General features: G+C 45.2%; 1 protein-coding gene across 1 annotated transcript in view; it reads left to right on the top strand.

Annotated features, from left to right (window-relative positions):
• Positions 1–23,304, top strand: part of LOC114024071 (obscurin-like) — a 291,936-nt gene extending 268,632 nt beyond the window's left edge. The window contains 15 exon segments of the mRNA XM_027836906.1: positions 1,481–1,526; positions 2,249–2,329; positions 4,009–4,278; positions 4,417–6,847; positions 9,208–9,273; positions 10,678–10,788; positions 11,345–11,512; positions 13,009–13,131; positions 14,025–14,195; positions 15,942–16,029; positions 17,736–17,975; positions 18,830–19,053; positions 19,610–19,685; positions 19,941–20,090; positions 21,999–23,304. Of these exon segments, the coding sequence (XP_027692707.1) occupies positions 1,481–1,526; positions 2,249–2,329; positions 4,009–4,278; positions 4,417–6,847; positions 9,208–9,273; positions 10,678–10,788; positions 11,345–11,512; positions 13,009–13,131; positions 14,025–14,195; positions 15,942–16,029; positions 17,736–17,975; positions 18,830–19,053; positions 19,610–19,685; positions 19,941–20,090; positions 21,999–22,176 (4,423 nt within the window). The 3' untranslated portion in view covers positions 22,177–23,304.
• Positions 23,305–23,341: the final 37 nt, after the last annotated feature.

Raw genomic sequence — 23,341 nt, 5'->3', positions numbered from 1 at the left:
AAAAAAAAAAAAAAAAAAAAAAAAAAAAAAAAAAAAAAAAAAAAAGGAACCTGCAACCTTAGAGGGGTACGGTTAAAGTTTGTATAGGAAAAACCTTAGTAAAACATGTGCCAAATATGATAACTAGGTGATTCAGAGAAGGATTGGGGGGTGGCTAAGGAGTGGGCAGCTCTTAAAGGAACATGAATTTTTTATATCTACTGCGCAAGTATTTTACCCAGATTTCACCAGGAATGGGGGGGGGGGGGCGTGGAGAGACACAGAGAGGTGTGTTTTTTTAGGTCTGCTATGTCACTAAGTTAATTAGCGGTCAGGGTTGACTCAAGGATTGTCCAGTCTGCCACTAATCAATGTCTTGTTTGACAAGATAGATGCCGGGAGTGTACATGGCTTAAGTCTAAGATATACGTAATGAGGAGTCCAGGATGCATATGATGAGGTAGGGAGTTGGTATAGATGGTACAGAATATCTTTTTGAGCCAGTACAAAGGCAGTTCAAACTAATAACTCCTGCAGATGTGGTTTACAATTGTACCAGGGAGAGAGATAAGTGTTTCGCTGGGGCCCACTCATGAGTAATTGCTAGGCATAGTGTCCTTGGGCTGGAGAGAAACTGCCAGAAATAGTGTTTTTGAGGCCAGGGAGAAATATGGTCTTAGAACTGGGGTCTGAGCACAGGTACCCAAGCACCCCATCAGAAGGGCCCCAGTAACAAAGAACCTGGAATGTTAACCCTAACAAGGCATTAGAACAGATTCTGGCTACGCTGGGATGTACCATAGGACACAGAACGTAGAATGTTGGGGTTGGAAGGGTCAAACACCTGATTCAGCTGTCCAAGAGGAACCAGAGTCCTCAGCTCCCTGAGCTTCTGGCCTCCCTTGCCCACTCTTGACACCTTTGTGCCCACAATGTCTACTGACATGACCCTGAATCCCAGTCTGCCTAGAATGTGCATCTTATCTCCCCTGCCAGCCTGCCAGGACAGACAGACTACCTGGTTTAGAGCGGGAAGGATCAGTAGAGGTCATCTAGCCCATGGACTCCCTTTTGTAGATGGGGAAACTGAGGCTGAGAGGGAAGAGGTTTGCCTAAGGTCACACAGTAAGTAGCAGAGCTAAGACTTGACCTTAAGTTCTCTGATTCCAAATCTAGTGTTCTTTCCACTGCCCACTGCCTGTTTCTACCACCAGCAGAGCCCACAGAACTTTCAGCAAAGTAGGTTCAGTAAATGTTTGCTAAGTCAATAACAATGCACATTTGTGTAGAGCTAAGGTTCACGGAGCATTTCCTCACAACGATGCTCTGAGGTAGATAGTATAAGGATTATTATTCCCATTTTACAGGTAAGGAAGTTGAGGTTCAGAAAATGACTCCCTAAGATCACACATTAGTATCAGAGCTAGGATTCAAACCTAAGTTTCTCTTGTACTCTTTCCATCATACTGAATCAACCAAAGGTCTCTTGTTTGGTTCCTAGGGCCAGACCTAATGCTTCCAAATGTCTCACCCACTCATGGTTTATGGTAAGTTGACTTGGTGTGGCTTTAATCCCCTTCCTACAATCACCAGACCCATCACAGATACCTGGAAAGAAATGAAGGTGGAAGGCACTGGTGGGAGCAGAGCCAGCCCGGGGGCAAGAAGGGAGGAGGCCTGTTTCAGGAGGGCCTTTTCTCCACTGGGGCCCACAGGGGCTGTGCCCTTTAAGCTGGCACCCACAGAGAATGGTGTGAGAATAGCTTGGTTCCTTTTTTGAATCGTCAGAACCAAATCAAAGGATGTAAGCTGCTTCACAAGGGAGACAGAGAGAGAAAAAAAGGAAGAGGAGGAAAAGAGAAGGAAGGAAAGGAGGAAGGAGGGGAGGAAAGAGGGGAGGAAGGAAGGAAGGAAGGAAGGAAGGAAGGAAGGAAGGAAGGAGGGGAGGGAGGAGGGGATGAAGGAAGGAAAGAGGGAGGGAGAGAAAGAAGAGAAAGAGTAAGAAATAGAGAGAAAGAAAGAAAGAAAGAAAGAAAAACTACCTTCTCCCACTTCACCATTTTCTCTCAGTGGTTTCACTTACTGGCCTGTGGTCCCAGGGCAGAAGCAGGAGAGTGGGAGGGTCCTAAAAAGCTCAGCCTCCAAGTGCACTCAGCCTTGACACTATGACTCCGTGGCTGAGACCCGGCCAGTGTCCAGCACTGTGGCCTGCCCTCTCAAGAGTCAGCTGGATCTTAGCCCTCCTAGACCGAGTCTTCTGTCTTTCCAGAGGCCCTCCGTCCCCCCAGAGGAGGATCACTTCATCAACACCAAGCAGCTGAAATTCGTCGTGGCCCGGAGCAGGTGGCAGGTCAGTTGTGACTCTTAATGTCCTCTCTGGGGCATCACATGCTGGACTTTGGTGCTGTCCCTCTCACAGGCCTGGCCAGTGCCCAGGAATAGGCCATGGGGTAGAGGGAACTGAGGTTTATTATCACTCTCATATTCAGGGTGAAACTTCTCCAATTTGCTGTGTGATCTCATGAGCTAGTCACTTCAGGAAAGAGAGAAGGGAATAAGCATTTATTTAGGCCTTACTATGTGCCTGCACTGTGTTAGGCACTGTGCTAAATTCTTTACCAATATTATCTCATTTCATCCTCACAACAACCCTGGGAGGTAAGTGCAATTGTTATCTCCATTTTATAGGTGTGGAAACTGAGGTCAAAAGAAGTTAAGTGACTTGCCCAGGGTCACACAGATAGTAAGTGTCTGAAGCTGGATCTGAACTCAAATCTTCCTGATTCCAGGCCAGTGCTCCATCCAGTATGCCAATAACACAGACTATCAGAGCTGGGACAGCCCTTAGAACATAGAGCATCATCACTACAATAGCTAACATTTATACGGCACCTACTGTGGGCCAGGCACTGTGTGTGCTAAGCGCTCTACAATTCTTATCTCATTTGAGCACAGAATGTGAATGCTACAAAGGACTTTTGAACAAAGAGTGTCAGAGTCTAAAGGCACCTTAGAACACAATGTCAGAGCTAAAAAAGACTTTTGAATATAGTACATAGGATGTCAGAGCTGGGGAGGCCTTTAGAACGCAGACCCCAGGAGCTAGAATGGACCTTAGAACATAGAGCATAGAATGTAAGCACTGGGAGGAAACTGAAAACAGAGAATGCCTGAGCTGGAAGGGGTCTTAGAGACCCTCTAGACATAGGCGTGGGGCAGCTAGGGGGCACCATAGTACATAGAGTGCCAGGCCTGAAGTCAAGAAGACTCATCTTCACGAGTTCAAAGCTGGCCTCAGATACTTACTAGCTATGTGACTGAGCAAGTCACTTAACCCTGTTTGCCTCAGTTTCCTCATCTGTAAAATGAGCTGGAGAGGGAAATGGCAAACCATTCCAGTATCTTTGCCAAGAAAACCCCAAATGGGGTCACAAGGGTCAGACACGACTGAAACGACTCAACAACAGAAACAGGTGTGCACAGAGGCTGGGAGAGGGCAAGGGCCAAAGATAATGCTTGCCCCAGGGGTGCCCAAGCACTGTGCTTAATGTGCTAAAAGGGATCTCGGAAGCCATCTCCTCATTTCGTAAGGGATGAAACTGAGATCTCGATGGGCAGAGGAGGCCTAGTGTCTAGGACCGAGCCTTCCTCTTTCTGTCTTGAAGAGGCGGCCAACGAGGCAGCATGTGATGGACCATCTAGTCCAACACCCTCATTTTACAGATGAGGAAACTGAGGCCTGGGAAAGTGAAGTGATTTGCCCATCATAGTGAGACTTGAACCCAGGTCATCATCTCATTTCCTGGGCTGCCTATCTGTATCCGGTATGGGGGACTCACCCTCAATGCATGAGTACAAATGAGTTTGCCCCCTTCCCTCACTTTTAGCCATCCCATCCTTCCCACCTGGCAAAGACTTAACTGGATTTCTGTTGAGCCTGCCAAGCCCAGCAACGGCCTTGGGGTTTCCGAGGGGTTTCCAAGCTGTGCTCTGGACTGACAGCCCCTGCCTTCTCCTCTTTCCTGCCAGCGTTCTTTGATGTGCTACAAATCCATCTTGGTGATGCAGTCTATCCCAGAGCTCCTGCAGGGCCCTTCAGACAGCCCATCCCTTGGCATTTCCCGGCACCTCATCAAGGAGGCCAGTTACTCCACCAGTAGCTCCTCCTCGGACAACGAGATTGCAGCCTACTCCCGGGCCAAGTCCCTGCCGCCTTCACCAGGAACGTACTCCCCCGTCTTGCCACCCAAGAGTCTGCTCAGAAGCTCTGCCAGCCTCCCCGAGGAGGGTGAACTCTCTGCGGGTGCCACAGGGACCTCGAGAGGCACTGACCACAGGTGGGAACAGAGTGGCCAGCTACCTCCTCGGGCTCCCCAGAGGTTCTGGGAGCAACCTCAGTTACTGAAGACAGCCTCTGCTGACAGTGTGACCTTCAAGGAAGGTGAAAGTGAGACTGCAGGGGTGGCCTCATCCCAGGAAGGGGACAGGACAGCAGCCAAGGGAGCCACGTGTGTGCCTCGGCAAAGTGTTATCAAGAGTACATTCTCCTGGCAGGCCTGCGAGGCTGCAGAACGTGAGGGTACATCTCCTGTCCACGACTACAGGAAGCACTTGGAGAGGGCCCGGAGGAACCTTCTGAAGGGCTGGTACTCCAAAGGAGCCCTACAGGGCCTGCGGGAGCCGCTCCTAGAACACTATGAAATGGAGGAGGAGGAAGCCCGGGAGGCCCAGGTGGGCCCACTGACCAAGTCATCATCTTTTGAGACAGCCCTCCGCTTGCCTGGCTCTACCTCCCGCGTCTCTAACCGAAGTCATTCATTTGATGACTACAGGCTAAGAACCAGCAGCCCCTTCCCAGAGCTAAGCGAGGGAAAAGAGCAGAGCAAGGACCCAGCCACTAGTGACACTAGGGGGGCCCACTCTGCTGCAGGAGAATCCCCAAAGATCAGTCAATCAGAAAGTCCAGGGGGAACTACCATCCCCCTGGCACCAGCCAAAGAGCAAGAAATCATGGCGGGAGCAGGCTCTCCATCACAGGGTGCTTCATTGCCTGCCTCTTCAAGCCAGAAAGAGGAAGGGTCAGTCCTAAAGGCTAGACCCCCTTTGCCCAAAAGTTCAGGTTCAAAGGTGACAGGCACCTGCCAGGAAGGTCAGTGCCCCACCTCGTCTGTTCCACATTCACAGATGGCTTTGAGCTCACCTTGGGAGGATAGTTCCCTAAGGAGTTCGAACCCCTTTCTGTTGAGTGATTCTATAACCACACTGCAAGGTGGGAACCATCCATTGGTACCCACCCCTAACTTACAAGTAGTCCCAGGATCAGCCACTGAGGACAGACAGACAGATGGTTCTCTGAAGCATTCAAACCCATTCCTCTCCAGTGATCTAGGGCCCAGAAGTTTCCCAGCCACAGGTTCTGGACCCTCAGCTTTCACCAGCAATGAGAGTGGGCACAAAGATGGATCTCTAAAGCGATCCAACCCATTCCTATACAGCGATACCGGGTCTGCCCTACAGGAGGGCAACCAGCTCATTGGAATCCCTGGAGACACCTTCAAGAGATCCAATCCTTTCCTTTACCATGACCCAGGGTCTGCTCTTTCAGAGGGCAGTGCTGCCTGGGATACCGCCATTCTACAAAAACAGGGCACCCCCAGTTCAGCCTTACCTGGTACCCATATGGAAGGGCTACTGAAGACATGCAGCTACCTCCTCCCAGGTCAGTCTCAGTCAGCAGACTCCCCCAGGCCATCGGTCTTTCAAACCCAAACCAGTCCATTCACAGGTTCAGTGAGTGCACACCATGGCTATTCGGGATCTGCTTTTCTGGGGGACATTTCTCCATCAGAGGCTGCCCCAGGTTTGACTTCCAAGAGTGAATATTTCTATAGTGCCACAGAATCAGTGTCCTTAGAGGATGTTGTGGAAAAGATGGTGGATTTATCCAAGGAGATGACGGTCCTAGCTGACTCAGTGTCTGACCAGCAGGGCCCACAAGCACAGTCTGTATCCAGGAAGTTTTCCTATGGAGAGCGTGGGGGTTACGTAGGAGTCGAGGGCTATGGCAGTTTTGCCTTTGGGGGAGAGGGAAATGTGCTGGACCAGAGGCCTCTGTGGACTGCCAGAACCTGGACTGAGTCAATATCATCTGAAGAGCCAGAGGAGATGGTCCAGTCCGAGACAAAGTCTGCATCTCTCCCCGAGATTGTGGAAACTGGCAAGGATGCTGGGAAAGAGATTGGGAAGGATGCTAGAAAGGAAGTTGGGAAAGAGACTGGCAAGGGGTCAGGGGAATTCCTCTCCTGGGAAGAATTTGGCAAAAGCTCCCAGGTCTCTTTGGTGCAAATCAAAGACCTCTCTGAAGATTCATCTGCTGGAGACAGAGTGTCTCTAGACATCTCTGAAGTGGAACCAGCCTACCTAAACTTGTCTGATTTGTATGATATCAAATACCTCCCCTTTGAGTTTATGATTTTCAGGAAGGTCCCCAAACCAGTTGAAAAAGAAGTCCCAGCCCAAATGGAAGTGGAGAGCTTAGAGAGGACAGATTTAGAAGAAGCCTGGCACAAGCAAGAAGAGTTTGGGCTCTTTCCCATTAGAGCCACTGGGCAACAGAGAAGTCTAGAGATAATGGAAGACGTGGACCCAATGGAACTCATGAGTAAGGACACCAAGGGCCTTATGGACACTCGTAGGAAGAAGAGGAAATCCTCCCCAACCAAACCTGGATTCTTCAATTTCTCTGGGAAATACCAGTCTCTGGACAGCCCAGTTGAACACAGCCTGAAGAAGAAAGTGAAGGCCTCAGTGGCCCACATTTCAAGAATCCTGAAGGGCAAGCCAGCCTTTGAGCAAGAAAGACGAGAAGGTAAAAACCTCCCTCTACCTATGACAACCACTTGGTTGGTGGGGGGTGGGGAGAGGAGCACCCAGGCAATGAGGGAGAGGAGAGTCACAGAAGCTTCGTGGTTAGGGCTAGGAAGCCAAGAAAGGAGGAGGAAAAGGAAAAGGGATTTGGGGGCACTAGCAGCAGAAGTAGGGAGGTTGGGAAGAGGGGACGGTTTCTGAAGGAAAATGATGAGTTCCATTTTAGACAGGTTGAGTTTGAGGCAGCGTTGGGACATCCAGGCAGAGATGTCCGGCAGATAGTCAGCAATGTGAGACTGGAATACCTACCTCACAGTGTTGTTTTGGGACCCAAATGAGATAATGTATACAAACCACTTTGCCAACTTCATAACCCCATACAAAAGTCAGTTTTTATCAGGACTCGCTGTCCCAGGCTCCTGTGAAACATTCTTAGGAGAAACTGTTCCAGGCATCAGCAATGGTATTGATGAGCATGGAGACCTCTGGAGAAATAGCTCTCACTCTAGCTCCTAATTATACAACCTTCCAAAGAACTTTCCTCGAGCCAACCCCACGAAGTTGGTAGTACAAATATCATGACTCCCATGTATAGCCAGAAGACACACAGATCACATTGAAATGTATCTCCTCTCTCATCTCTTGCTTAATAATCCTGTGAGTGTTCTTAAGGAATTTCGATTGAGGCATAATAAGGTACCAGTGCTGGTAAAACTGGGTAACATTACCAAGTTTGCACCATGGGGGTCGAGTAAACAACAGATTCTATTCATTTTTGCATATTCATGATGAAACACCCTGCCCCCTCCTAAACACCCACCTTGTGTTAGGCGATGAGCTCAGTGTCCTCTGTGGTCTGGTGCAGAGGGAAGAGGTCTGCCTTTGGGGTCAGAGGTTAAATGTCTGGCCCTGCCACTTACAATCTATATGACCTCAGGGCCTCAATTTTCTCATCTGGAAAATGAAGGGGTTGGATTAGAGGAACACCCTCCTCCCCCCAGGGTCATCCCAATTCCTTATCCTAGTGATGAGCCAAGCTCTCACACTTAGCTAGACTGCTCCTCACAAGACAGACACACAATCCATCACCTGGCTGGTGTCAAAAACCTTTATAGCTTGGTGGCACCTGCTAGAAGTTGGTCTCTGCCGGCAGTCCAAGAATCTAGGGTCTCCTTCAAACCACAGTGACACTCCAGCACAGCATACATAAAAATAGGAAAAGAGGACTCATTTCCATATGGCACCATAACACAAGTGGTCTTCAAGGCCACTTCTTCTCTGTAATACAGGAAGCTCTTTATCTGGGAGCATTTGAATTTATTCCTGCTCAGACACTGGGGGATAAGCTATGTGGCCTCTTGAGATCCTCCCCAGGCCTTGTCTTATCATCACATATGCTTATTTGGAAGGCAACCAGATCTAAGTTATAGAATATAGTTGCATGGCAAATGGCAGCCTAGACTTCTGGGTCAGAGGATATGATTTTAAAATTTTGTGAACATCTTAAAATAAAAACAAAGCATAGGATTCAGAACTGAAAAGGATCTTGGAGATCATCCGTTGTAAGTTCTCCATTTTACAGATAAGGAAACTGAGGCCCAGAGAAGGAAAGTAACTTGCCTAAGGTCATATGATTTCTATGTAATAAGGCTAGGGTTTCTTCAAGACTCTCAAACCAAGTCCCCAGTGTTCCTTGGGTCTTATTGAGCCCCCCTCTGCCCCCAACCCCCAGCCCAAGTATACTATTTGACCATTTATCCAAATGAATAACATGTCTTAGTGAAAATAAACAAAGGTCTATTGAGCAGTGGTACAGATAAATAGATGAGTATTCTAACTTAAAACAACTGTGTCCACCATGCAATCCACTTCAGTCTAAGAGACATTTATAAAGCATATGGCAAACATGCAATCCACTTCAATCCAAGAGACATTTGTAAAGCATAGTGAGCCCTAAAGAGACAAGGTATGGACAAGCTTTGTTCCCTGACCTCAAACAGCTCACCATCTATTAAAGATATAAAACACAACAGAGATAGCCATTATACACAACACTGTATTTGAAATGCATAGAGATAGTTCCCCCCAAATGGACTAAGTGAGGTCCTAGGGGAAGATCCTTCCAAACAAGAGGACTCAGGGAAACCTTCTTGGAAGAGAGGACTCTTGAGTTGGGTTTTAAAGGCTGGGAAGACTTCAACAAAAGTAAAGAGGGGAGAAAGAGTACATCAGGCATCAAGAACAAAGGCAAAGGAAAGGGGATGGGAAGAAAAGAGAGTCTGTGTTCACTGTAGCCCAGTAATCAAGGCAACTTACAAGTTCCTCTTCTCTTTCTTCTCTTGGCAGTTCTGGGGGAGGAAGAGGCTTTTAAGAAGAAATCAGGACTGTCATCATTCAGACTCTCTGGAATGAAAACCAAAGACAGAGGTGTGTGTTTGGGCCACTTGAGGATTTCTCCCTCCCTGTCCTATTTTTCTTTTCAATTGATTAGTCAAATCTACATTGCACATTTACTATGGAATGAGTTAAAGGTTAATAATAATAATAATAGCAATAACTGACATTTCTATGGTGTTTCAAGGCTTACGAAGTACCACCCTCACAGCAGCCCTATGAAGACAGTAGCACAAAGTGTTTCCTATTGTATAGATTAAGAAATTGACACAATGTGCTCAAAGTCATATAGCTAGCAAATGGCAAAGCTGAGATTTGCTTCTGCATCTCCCCTGTGCAAATTGCTCCATGTTCCATGGTAATCTATGGGGCTAAGCAGCCTCCAAGGCAATAAAGCCTTTGAAAAATGTCTGTTCTGGAAAGATCCTTAAATATCATCTTCTTCCTCCCTCCAGCTAAATCTGCTCTCAGGAATATGCTCTGAGGTCAGCTCCAGCCTCCTTAGTGTGAATTTCAGCCCCTTAGTCTCCTTTCCCAGAGCTTTCTCGACCAAGAAGGCCCCTGGGTAACACCTTTGAAAAGCTGATACAGGTCATCATGGGGCAGTCCAGCAACGTGGAAAATCTGTTTTCTCTGTGTGTGAACCTTGGAGTTATTCCATACTGCATCTGTAAGATAAATAGCGGAAGGGGACCTTGTCAGTCAGTCGGTAAAGATCCAGTCTCCGCCCTTGAGGAAATCACAGTCCAGCTGAGAAGAGAAGGAAGCTAGCAAATGGAAGGTTAACCAATAATATAAAAATGTGACTTCAGTTAGGGGGATCATGGAACAGAGAGATCAGCATAGACTGGGTAGCTGAGGAGGGTTTTATTGAGCTAAGCTTTGAAGGACGGGGGTGGGGGGATTGAAGAAGAGGGAGGAACACACTCACAGTAAAAGAACAGCATAAGTGTTCAATGCCCAGAGGAAGAAATGAGCCTTGTATGGTCAGATTATGCCTAGCTGAAAGGGAGTATTTGTGAGCACTTAGGACCCTCCAAAATCTAACCCTAGCCTAACTTTCCAGCTTTATTTGCCATTACTTCCATGGTCTTCCTGGGATATCACCACGCACTTTATTTGCTCCTTTCTAATGGACTTTGCCATGTAATATTGTTTCTCTATGTTGGTGTGTTATCTCTCTGTCAGACGATGAGTTCCACGAGGGCAGGTATAGTATTTTATCCAATCTTTTTATCCCTTCTGGTGCCCAGCACTGGGCTCTGCATATAGTAGGCGCTTAATAAATGTATGCATTGTGTCTTCTTCTATTTTATTGCATTGTTCTCCCCATTTCAAACTTATGATCACTTCAGTCAGCTTTGTCTTTGAAGACCTTTGTCCACTAGTCCATATGCCTGAAGTCATCTGTGTCTCTGTCTCTCTGTCTCTCCTCAGCACCTTTGTTTGTAAAGGAGCTCACAGATGAGGCGGTCATCCCGGGCCAGTCCATTACACTCTCCTGCCAAGTTTCTGCTCACCCAGCTCCACAGACTGAATGGTTCAAAGGTGATGGTTCTACCCTGAATCTCTGGAGATGGGATTCATCCCTCAACACATAGCCTAATCCCTACATTAAAAAGTAGAGCCAAGAGTAGCGCTTAAGAATCACAGAATGTCAGAGCTGGAAAGAGGCATAGAATATAGACTGCCAGAACTGTAAAGATCCTTAGAGACCATTTGGTCCAACTTCCTCATTTTACAGATAAGGAAACTGAGGCTCAGGAAGATTATATGATTTACCCAAGATCACACAGCTAGTTTGTGAAAGAACCAGGACAAGAGCCTATGTCTCCTGGCTCCCAGTCCAGTATTCTTACCACTCTGCCACGATCCATTCCCACATACCAGGTTGGTGTGCCAACCATTAGACTCTACTATGAACCCTACTCATGTGAACATAATTTGGCCAATGAGATATGAGATTAGCATCTTTCAACTCAGGAACAGAAGATGCCACAGGGTCCCAAAGAACTGCTTATTACATATCCTTGTTATCCCCTTTTTAGAACCACCCTCAGATTCACTTCCCAGACTCAGGCCTTTGGTTCTATCTCCTTCATAGATGGGATTCCCATTCAGACCAGCGGCAGGCTCCTCATCTCCTCCACACTCAAAAACTTCCAGCTTCTGACCATACTGGTAGTAACTGAGGAAGACCTTGGAGTTTACAAATGTACTGTGAGCAATTCCCTGGGGATGGCATCTACAATTGGTGTCATTAGGAAAGCAGGTCAGTGCAAGCTCTCTTTCCTCTACCCCATACTACCTCTCTTGGCTTCCAACCTTTTCAAGGAGAAGAACTCCTTATGTGAAAAGGGATTGTGTTGTTAGTGTCTACTGAGTGAGAAAATTTATGATGACAAAAAATTCTGTGATTTCAGAAACACTTTTAAATTAATGAATGAAATTTAAATGAATGAATGAATATAAGAGAATAGATGAATGAAAAGCATTTAATAATTACTATGTGCAAAGCACTATGCTAAGTTCTGGGCATCCAGATACAAAAAATGAAACAATTCCTACCCTCAAGAAGTTTAAATTCTGGCGTAGGAAACAAGGCAGAAAGAGTCTGAAACAAGGGGTGGAATGAATAAGGGGAAGGGTAAGAAGGAGAAGGAATGGCCAAGGAAGGGAGTAATGGCCTAGGAAATCACAAAGATGGTGAGTGAAACATAGCTGTATTCTCTATATGCATTTAAAAAGTAATGATACATCTATGTGTGAGGCATATTATTTAGTCCAGATACAGAAGACATTTTTTTTTTTTGGCTAGGCAATGGGGTTAAGTGACTTGCCCAGGGTCACACAGCTAGTAAGTCAGAAGACATTTATTATAAGTCACACTGCATATTTTGTAAGAGCTAATATATGTACATGCTTGGTGTACATATGGATTTTTAGCCCCTTTGCGGTAACTCCACAGCGTCCCTGGGGTCTGCAACCCACAAGTTTAAAGCCCCTGCTCTAAGATATCCTCCTGTGAAATGGTTCTGGGGATCTTTGAATGGTTGGCATTTCTTCATTCTTGAATAGACATACTGTCCAGTGGGGCTTCATTCCACCCCTTGTTTCAGACTCTTTCTGCCATATCACAGAGTATTTTCCCACTTACAGCCTTCCAAAATTCTGTCATTTACCCTGTTTAGCACCATGTATACCATAGGGTGGGAAGGGGGCGACAAATTGATTTGGGTCTGAGAAGCCTTGAACCAGCCTCAATGACCCTGGATCCTGAAGAGGACACATCTACAGTGCCATAACTAGGAATTCTGATGCCTGGGGGAGAATTCAGCTGAGTTGGAGAAAGGAGAAGAAGATAGCCCACCCCATCCCAGTATTATTGCACAAGGAGAGGAGGTTGCTCATTTCCCCAAGAATCTAGTCCCTGCTGTGGAGTTATCAAATCCTAACCCCCAGAGGAAACAAGGCAAGGGGAAGTGGGAAGCAGGAGTCTTGGGTATGGGGATCTAGCCCCAGGATAGGACTGAAATCCTGAGCAGTAGTACTGCACCACACAGAGATTGTGAAGGACTATGAGGCAAGAGGTGGTGGATGTGCTTATACCCCATGACAGTTTTCCAGCCACCTGCCCGTATGCCTCATGCTCTTCCATTAGCCCTGCACTGCCTTCACCCCCTATGTCAGCACCCTGGGAGAGATCCTTTATCACAGTACTAGTCACAGCTCTGTACACCTAACTTTTCTTATGGCTCTCCGTGGCAGAAATACCCTCCTGTCCTCCACGTCCGGACATTGGAGAGATATATGAAAATGGGGTGCTCCTGGTCTGGAAGCCCGTGGAATCCCACAGTCCAGTGACATACATTGTACAGTGCAAGATAGAAGGTAATGTGACACTGGGTTTTGGCTCATTCTCATCTCACCTCCCTTAAAAACACATTTAAGCTTATAATGAGTTCACTGAGGAACATAAGCCTTCTTGGGGCAAAAACAACATGGCTCAGCTTTCTGATGACGCATATGGAGAAAGGAAACCCAAACAGGAAATGGAGTATGATAGTGGGAAGAACACAGCCCTGGAAATCACTCCTCACTGGGGAGAGGGGGAAAAAGAGGAGGAATGTCCAAGGAAGGGAGTAATGGCCTAGGAAATCACAAATCTTGAACAATCTTGAACAAATCAAGAACATCTCTGAGTATCTTTATCTTACATCATTTAACCTCTCAATCCTTCATCTACAAAATGGAGATGCTAATACCTCCCCTGCATACCCTTCAGGGTTGTATGAGGGCCAAATGAGATAATGTATCTATATATGAACATGGTTTACATAGAAATATAAAATGAAATAATGACAAGAATGATGCTGCCCCTTGCTGGCTTAAAGGTGGGCTTTGGAGCCCATCCATAACTTTAAAGGTACTTCCCTGACATTTTAAGACCCATCCCTAACCTCTGGAGTTCAATCCTGGCCTCTACCATAGTGTCATCATCAGAATCCAGAGCTTGAGATGTCCCAGGACTTACCCTGTGACTGTCACATTCCTAGGAATGACAGTGTGACTACAGGTAGAATTAAAATCCCAGATGCCTGCATCTGGTAGAACTCTCGTAGTGTTGACAAAGAAGGAGAATCAAAAACAGACCTAATGGATGAGCCATTGAGTCTTTGAGATGCCATCTCCCATCCCTCACCTGCTTGCTGAGCAGGCCAAAAAGGACAGCCTACACACTGTACCAAGAGCTCCAAACCCCAATCCTCTTATGACTCACCCAGGTGGAGACTGGATCACACTGGCATCTGACATCTTTGACTGCTGTTACTATGCCAACAACCTCTCTCATGGCGGAATGTACTCCTTCCGAACAGCCTGTGTCAGCAAGGCAGGCATGGGACCATACAGCAGCTCCTCAGAACGAATTCACATCGGTGATCACAACCAGATGGGTAAGCTGGTAACAAAAGGAGTTCAGGATTTGGTTGCATTAAGACCTGCAACCTTTTAAAAGAAAGAACCATTTTGTAAGATACCTAGAATATTGATTTTTGAAAACACATATATTTACATAGAAGAGATTTTACAACAAATTCTTCTGTCCAACTTAACATTTTGAACATTCTATATAATTGATGTAATTGCAATACAAAGATGCTGGATAATAACTATTTAGCTCCTATATCAAGCAATCAACTAACAAGCACTTATTAAGCACCTTCTATTTGCCAGGCACTGGGCTATGTTCTAGGGATACAAAAACAAAAAATGAACCAATATCGTCTCTCAAGGAATTTTTAGTCTGTCAGAGGAAGTAACATGTACCCATATAAGTACATAACAGATTAAATACAAAATGAAAACAGTTAATTAAATACAAGGTGGCTAGGGAGGGAGTTGGGGAGATCAGGGAAGACGTGGTGTAGAAGGTGGCACTGGGACTGTGTTCTGAAGAAGGTGAAAGATTCTCTGAGGCAGAAGCATGGAGGGAGTGCATTCGAGACATGGAGTTCGGTCAATCTTGACACTACTCTCAGGACGTCTGATTTTGTATTTCTTTGGAGGGATGCTTGATTCAATTCAACAAAAACACTATATGTATGGGATGCTGGGGGAGATGTGAAGTTTAGATGAGGTTTGGTCCCTTCCATTCTAATGCTCACTGTCTGGCAAGGGTGTAAGGTATGAACATGTGTAACAAATAATGCTGCTACAAAGCATCATAAGTTAGTATATCAGAGAGGTACAAAACAAAAGGTGATAGATGGGGGTTCAAGTGGGAAAAAGGCATTGCTCAAATCTAGATGCTTGCATGGTACTTTGGCGTGTTAATGAGATGAGTCAACCTAAGGGTGGAAGGTCATCCCCTTATTTTGACTTTAAGAGCCCCTGAAAGCTCGGTAGTTACAGAGCATGTATGAGTGCTGGTGAAGTTATGAGTCACACCTCTCCTCAGTCTGTAGACAAAGTTGCTGTCAGCAACTCTGTGCAAAAAATAAAAAATGAAGCTATCTCCCTCTCTTCAGGCTGCTCTCCCTTTTACTCCAATTCATTCATTTATAAAATATTCATTCGTAAGTGAATTGTATTAGTGAATTTCTTAGTATCCATTCACTTATTAAATGTGACTAAATATGTATTATTATCAGCACTGCTTCAGGCAGGGGAAGGAGACACTACCATCCCTGACCTTAGAGAATCCATACTTCAACGGAGAGTATAAGACTAGCACACAGGAAACAATTGGCACACAATTCAAGATCCCATATAATGGGTAGATTATGTTCAGGACAATACATAGGTGTATGGCCTGCTTTGTGTAAATGCCTTTTAAACTGAATTGAGAGACAGTAGGTACTATAGGAGATCAGAGGAAAGAGGAAGATGCTTGAGGGCTGAACTAGTCAGAGAACGCTTTGTGGGGGAGATAAGGCTGGAGCTGGGCTAGAGGACAGCATTGCAGACAGAGGGAACAGCAGAGGGGTGGAGGGCTAGACATTCTTTGGGGGGATGCAGGAACCTGGCAGCCTACAGACTTTGTTGAAATGAGATTCTTCCCTTTCCAGACTCTGAATGTGGTAGAAGATAGCAGACTGTGAGCATGCCAGCTAGGGTTTTGTCACCAATTGATTTTGCCTTTGCCCAACGGGATTCCCTTTGTCATTCAGGACCAGCCATCATCCCAGATGTGTTTCCAGGGGCCACCAAAGAGAAGAATGGGAAAGCTATTCAAACTCAACCTCTTTCAAGCCAGCAAACCTATGCCTTTCAAATGGAAATTCGTAGGTAAGGAAGGCTATGGCAAAGAAATGGGAACAAGTTATTTAGGCAGCTAAATTTAAGCAATGCCCAATATTCTAGGTCTCCTATTGTAATATGTCCTCCCTAAATCCAGCTCTCTATTGACTTCCCTGTTTGTGTCAATGGCACGCCAGTCTTGACTGGTCACCCAGACTTGAAATCTGAGTCATCCTTGACCTCCTCCTCTTTCTCTTACCTCCAACTTCCTATGAGTCACCAAGTCTAATGCTATCACAGAATCAGAGCGTGTCAGAGCTGGGAAGACCCTAAAAGCATGGCATGTCAGAGCTTGGAGACATTTAAAACAAAGAGCATAAAATGCTAGACTTGGAAGGAATCTTATAACATAGAATATTAGAGTTAGAAGGGTCTTTAGAACATAGATGATAGAATATTAGTGCTATATGGAACCTGAAGATCATAGGACACGAAATGTTAGAGCTGGAAGGAATCTTAGGACATAGAATATAGAAAATCAGAATTAGAGGGGCAGCTAGGTGGCGGAGTGGATAAAGCACTGGCCCTGAAGTCAGGAGAGCTTGAGTTCAAATCTGACCTCAGACTAAACACTTGATACTTACTAGCTGTGTGACCCTGGGCAAGTCACTTAACCCCAATTGCCTTAAAAAAAAAATCAGAATTAGAAGGGACCCCAGAACATAAAAGGTCAGACCTAGATTGATTCTTAAGGAGATAGAACATAGAATATCACAGCTGAAAGAGAACTTAGAAACCCTATAGTCCAATCCCCTCATTTTACAGAAGGAAAAAGTGAAATCCAAGGAGAAGTGATTTATCCAAGGTCACACAGTCATTGGCAGAGGGAAAATGAGAAATAGGGTCTTTTTCTCCCCAGTTTTGTGGTTTTTCTATCTAACATCATAAAACACTCCATCTCTTCTAGGACTAGCAAAAAAGGGTTCCATTGCTGGTAGCAGCTATGCCAAGGACCCTATAGACCCACCTGATTGGGATACCGACTAGTATGGAAGAGAAGTACAGGGCATTTTGGAAGGCCAGGCTAAGAACAGAATTGCAAATACCACCAACTCCAGGCTTTGGCATACTAAATTGCAGGCTTCACAGAAGTCCTGGAGTGGGTTGTTTTTGTTCATTCAGTCATGTCCAACTCTTTGCGACCCATTTCGGGTTTTCTTGGCATAGATCCTAGAATGGTTTGCCATTTCCTTCTCCAATGCATTAAGCAACAGAGGTTAAGTGACTTGCCCAGGGTCACACAGCTAGTGAGTGTCTGAGGCCAGATTTGAACTCAGGTCTTCCTGACTCCAGGTCCAGCACTCTATGCACTGAGTCATCTAATTGCCTCACAGCACAGAGTTTAGACCTGAGGAAAAAAAAAATCTTGGAAGTCATGACAATTGGAGCAGTGTCCTATGCATCTTTGTATCTTCCTTCACACCTGACATGGTCATCTAAGTTACGAGGTTTAGAAGTGTTCAGATTGTTGAACTGTCCCTTTGGAGTAAGATGGGAATTGCATAACTAAGAAGAGTTATGAGAAATCCTATAATAACTCACTGTTGCCTACTCCTTTGGGGTAAGATAAACCAGAAGTATATACGTAGAGATGGATGATGGTGTTTTATGGCTTTGTCAAAATGTGTGAGCTAAGAGGCTGAGGGCAAGAGAGTAGGAGTGCCTATCTCACAGCAGAGTTTTTGGTCCAACAGGGGTCGATTCAGTGTTGTGCGGCAATGCAGGGAAAAGTCGAGTGGGCGGGTCATGGCAGCAAAAATCATCCCCTACCATCCAGAAGACAAACTGGACACAGTCAGAGAGTACGAGGTCCTGAAGGCCATCCACCACCCCAATATTGCACAACTCTTTGGGGCCTATATCAGCCCCCGACATCTGGTACTCATCTTGGAATTCTGTGCTGGGCCAGAGTTACTTCACTGCCTGGCTGAAAGGTGAGCCCAGGCTAAGTCTCTAAGAACCGGGAAGTAGCCCTCTCATGAACACAGTCCACTTAGGTCAAATTCATTAAATTTAGCCGCCTTCCATAGATTCATAGAAAGGCAGAGCTAGATAGAACCCAAAAGACCATCTAATCCAGAGATTCTTAACCTGAGATCCACAGAACTATGAGATCAGTGAATTTGGATGGGAAGAAAAACATTTTTTAATTTTAAAATATATTTTTTGAAAATTTTATTTTCACTTCTAACTGGAATTTAACATTTCCTTTAATTCTGAATATAGGCAAAAAAAAAAATCTCAGCAGTATCCTAATACTTTTCCAGACTACCAAAGAAATTCCATGATGCAAAAATAGTTAAGAATCTCTGTTCTAGCCAACCCCTCACTTTATAGATGAGAAAACTAAAGCCAAGAAAGGGGAATTAATTTGCCCTAGTAAGTAACTTACTCAGTAAGTAAGTGGCATAACTTGGTCTAGGACCCTGGTCTCTTCACATCTATATCTGATGCTCTCTCCAGTATACCAAGTTGACCCCAATCGATTTGGATATAACAGTGATCACATCACATCTCCTAAAATACAACTCTTTACAGGAAAATCCGGATGTAATATTAGCCTGTAAGGCAAGAGTTAGTCGTAAAATCCTAGACCCATAGGATTCAGAAAGGACTAGCCCTTAGAGATCATCTAGCCCATCCCCCACATTTTACAGAAGAGGAAATTTAGTTCGAGGAAAGTTAAGTGAATTTCTGAAAGGGTGGCTACTAGCAGACTTACCGATACTTTAAAGCACTACAAAAACGTAAGCAATTAACATTTGTTTCATTGTGCCCACCATCCTAGGGCAACCTATTCCGAGATGGAAGTGAAGGACTATTTGTGGCAGATCCTCAGTGCCACTGAGTTCCTCCATGCCAACCACATCCTGCATTTAGACCTGAGGTCAGAAAACATGATTGTCACTGAGTACAACTTACTCAAGATCCTTGACTTTGGCAATGCTCAATTCTACACCCAAGACAAAGTCCTTCCCACCGAGAAGTTCAAAGACTACATTGAAACCATGGGTAAATGAGATGGAATGGGGTTGAGTTTGAATAAAACTGAAAATAAAGTTTTCCTTTAGAACTCCTGTGCTTGCTGCAAGAGAAAATGTGAATTCCTCAGCCTGGCATTTAAAGTTTTTCACAATCCTTTTCCAGACCATCTTCTCAGTCTTATTTCACATTATTCCCCTTTTTACACTCCATAGTCTACATGACCCTACTTGCTGTTCGCTAAACTTGGCGTCACATCTACCACCATCATGCCTTTGAACGATCCGTCCCTCTTGCCCCAAGCACAGTCCTTTGTGGCATCTGGCTCTTCCGATCCCTGGTTTTCTTCAAGGCTCAGCTCAGATGCCACACCCTATGAAAAGCCTTTCCTGATCCCCATCAAATATAATCCTGTATATATTCATCTATTTACACGCCATGTCTCTCCCCTTCCCCCCCCAAAAAAAAGCTTTTTGAAGGCAAAAATTGTTTTTTGTTTTACTTTTATATCTCCATCGCTTAGCATACTACAAGTATGGCTTTCATAAGTCTCTCCTTTCATTCCCAATTTATGTTTTTCCTTTAGCTCCTGAGCTCTTGGAGGGCTATGGAGCCATCCCACAGACGGATGTGTGGGCCATCGGTGTAACTGCTTTCATCATGTGAGTTTGAGGGGGGAGTGGGGTAGAGTTACCTAGGTCTTGGGATTGTGGGAGGGAACACATTCAACCTGTCCTGGGTCTGAGACTACCAAGGGGAGCACAGGGAGAGGGAGTGTGGAGGGTTTCATAGAATACCCCATATCTCTCGACCCAACTTGTCTCTGGTATACCAGAAACCCAGACCTCCTTAGGGACAGGCCTCATCTGCCCCAAATACAACCTACTTATGTTGGCTTTCTTCTCTCTTCTGGCCAGGCTGAGCGCTGAGTATCCTGTTAGCAACGAGGTGACCTGCGACCTGCAGAAGGGCCTGAGAAAAGGGAAGATTAAACTGAACCGATGCTATGCTGGCCTGTCTGGAGGAGCAGTATCCTTCCTCCAGAGCACTCTGTGTGCCAACCCGTGGTAAGGGGCCTATTCACCCAGCACCTGGCTTCTTTTCCCCTCATGTCTCCCAAAGGAGATCACAGAGCCTACATCAGTACAAAACCAGCAGTCCCACAATGTAACTTATTCCTACTCATAAACAATTTAATTCAATTAAACAACAAACATTAATTTATACCCCCTGGGTATAGGGACCTTGGGAGAGATGTACAGTTTAGATACGTCAGTCTGTGATACAAACACAAAAAAACCATAACTCATAATCACAAGAGTTCATCAGAGAGGTACAAAATTGGATGTGAGGTCTACCTGACCAAGGGAATCAGGGAAGTCTTCCAGGAGAAAGTGGCTTTTGAGCTGGGTTTTAGAGATTGGTAGGAATTCAGCAACAAAGATTATGGCCTGTGTATTTAAATTTCAGTAATTTTAAAAAAAAGAAAAAAAAAGATTATGTCCCCTTTAACAGAAATCTTACTCTTTGGCTTATTGTATATGCTGAAAGGGTAAGAAAATAAAAGCAACTCAGATGGTCCAAGGCACAAGGATAGATTCTTTGTCATCAACAGGAAAAGAAGTCAAGAGACGACATTCCAGGCAAAGTAGACAGGCCTTGATCCAAGGCACGGAGGCAGGAGAATGCTCAACACTTTGCAGGGACCGTAGAGAAGTCTAGTTTGGCAGGCACTTCCACTAGTGTGTGGATGAGGGAGACATCAGAGTGCCATGGGAAAGGCAACCAGCAAGGGAGTCAGAAGGCCCTGGTTCCAGCCTTGCCACCAAATTGCTTTGTGGTGCTGGAGGAGAGCCTCCTCACCGCTTTAACCTCCCCACCTCCAAAACAGAGAGGTTGAACCGAAGAAGGAAGTTCTCCAAGATCCCTTCCAGTTCTAACAAGCTGTGAAATAAGACAGATCAACGCACACAAATGGTAGACTGGTACCATTCCTAAGCTGTGGTGTCTTTAGATCACCATAGAACCTCTAAATCTAAGGGCAGGGTCAAGAAGTAGCCTTCTGAGTGACTGAAAGTAGGAAGAGCCAACACATCATGATTGAAACCCACGCTTGTGCCCAGGACTGAGAAGTTACATACTTATTAATTCAACAAACATTAATGAAGTACTCCCTAATTATGAAGTCCTACAATGACTAGTAGGGAGACGAAGATGAAAAATGGCACAGCCCCCACCCTAACTAGGATCCCTAATAAGGGAGATAACACCTAGGAAAATAAGTATTGTCATACAAGGTAGAACAGAATACAGACAAAGAAGACATCCAAGCAAAGATCTATGAGAAGTCTGAGGATGAAGAAGTCACTTTGACTGGGTAGGATTCATCCAGAAAGCATCTTATTAAATGACTACTACACACCAAGCAAGAGAAAAAGGAAACTGTCCCTACCCTCAAGAAACTTACATTCTGCTGGATGAATAAGACTATTCCAGGTGATGTACAGCTGCCACCTGAGACTTGACCTCAAACAACCTGGTAGTTGATCTCACCCAACCTTTCCTAGAGGAAAACCTAGTGATATACAATGCCAAGAATATTGTCTTTAGAGCAGAGGACCAAAGTGTGAATCCTAATTCATTAGATCATATTATAAGCTCCTTCAGGGTAGGGACAGTCTTCTGCTTTTCTTTTGTGTTCCCAGCTTTCTTTTGTGTTCCCAGTGCTTAGCACAGTACCTGGGACATAGTAGGCACTTAATAAATTTTTATTGATTGATTCTGCTACATACTGTCTGTGCGACCTTGTGTAAGTTTTACTTACCTACTCTGGGCCTTAATTTCCCCATATGTAAAATGAAAAGGCTGGAACTCTAAAGTCATATATTAAACTATGATCCAGGGAGGAGAAAGGACTTGAAGAAGAAGGAGGATTTGCAAATCTGGAGTCTGAACCTTTACCTTTTATGTTTCAGGGGAAGACCCTGTGTATCCAGTTGTCTTCAGTGTCCCTGGCTGACCAAAGAAGGCTTGGAACATACCCAGCAAATGTCAGTGACTTTTTCTACCAACCGGCTAAGGACTTTTATGAAGGAGCGGGAAAAGAAGCGAGCCCTGCTCTACAAGAAACACAACCTTGCCATCCTCCACTAAGTGCCCCAGAGAGCACACCTGTATATTTGATCCCATTCATTGCAGTGACGATTCCTGCCTCTGACTTGCAAATGTGGAGACTTGGAGTATGGTAGAGCAGAGGATGTTGTTTTGAGTGCATAGTTTAATTTGGGGATGGATTGTTGTTACAAACTTGTGAGTCTCTACAACTCTAAATCTACACAGAACTTTGTCCCATTCCTGCTCTTGGGTCACCAGTACATCAGGCAAGGACTCTGAGCTCTGGGTTGGTTCCTCTGTCCAACCTTTCCCAAAATTGGTCTGTCCAACCTGCAATGACTTTTGTCCTGAAGAGGCAAGCCAGCAATGGCTTCAGGACACAGATCTTAGTTAAATGCTGCTTGGAAGAGTTGGATTAGAAAGAGTGAGTTGAGATGAAATCAGACAAAAATGCTATTTATTTCAGGAGAAATTGGCTGTGGAAATGAGATTGCTTTGTGTCTTCTAGACCACTGGGTCTTGACCCAGTTATCTTAAAGGAAAATTTGGGACTCTGCAGGCAGTCATTTAGATCCTAGAGCAAGATGGTACCCATGGGTAGACCCTCTCCTGTTTCAGGTTAGGGCCTCCTTATGGTCAATCCTTTCATTTTCTGTGGTTTTATTTAGAATTTCAACCAGCTCTTCCATGTCAACATTAGTCTCCAGGAAATCAGAGGAGCCTAGAGCCTTACCATTTGCTAAATATAGTATCTTTTGTGTGCAAAGCCCCCTGTTTGGCCCTAGAGGGAGACACAGAGTTTAAATAAGATGTAGTCCCAGGCCCTCCTGGAGCTCACAAATATAGCAAGGGGATAAAACACATACTCAAATAACTATACTTTTTCAATGTTCCATGAAAAATGCATCAGAGAGGTGCAAACCAAGTACCAAGGAGAAGGTCTTTACAGAGACTTAACAATCTTTCTTTGGACTCTTTGGTTGAGGGCACCAAGTTAGGAAAAGCGGGAGGGGGGCCCAAGTTGGAAGAGGGAGCTAAGTGATCTTCCCCTGAGGGGTGAGGGGGGGACCTAATTAGCCTCCTGCAGAAAAGTCTTAGGTCTTCATGTTTTCCCAAGGCCCTGCCCTTGAAGTTTCTCCTGGCTGCCAAGATGTTTTGTTATGGTAAATAAAGGACTCTGTCAAAGTGATAAATCATGGCTTTA

Source organism: Vombatus ursinus, unplaced genomic scaffold (genome assembly GCF_900497805.2).
Source record: "Vombatus ursinus unplaced genomic scaffold, bare-nosed wombat genome assembly UNPS02014820.1, whole genome shotgun sequence".
Lineage (NCBI taxonomy): Eukaryota > Metazoa > Chordata > Mammalia > Diprotodontia > Vombatidae > Vombatus > Vombatus ursinus.
This window is presented reverse-complemented; position numbering and strand designations above follow the sequence as displayed.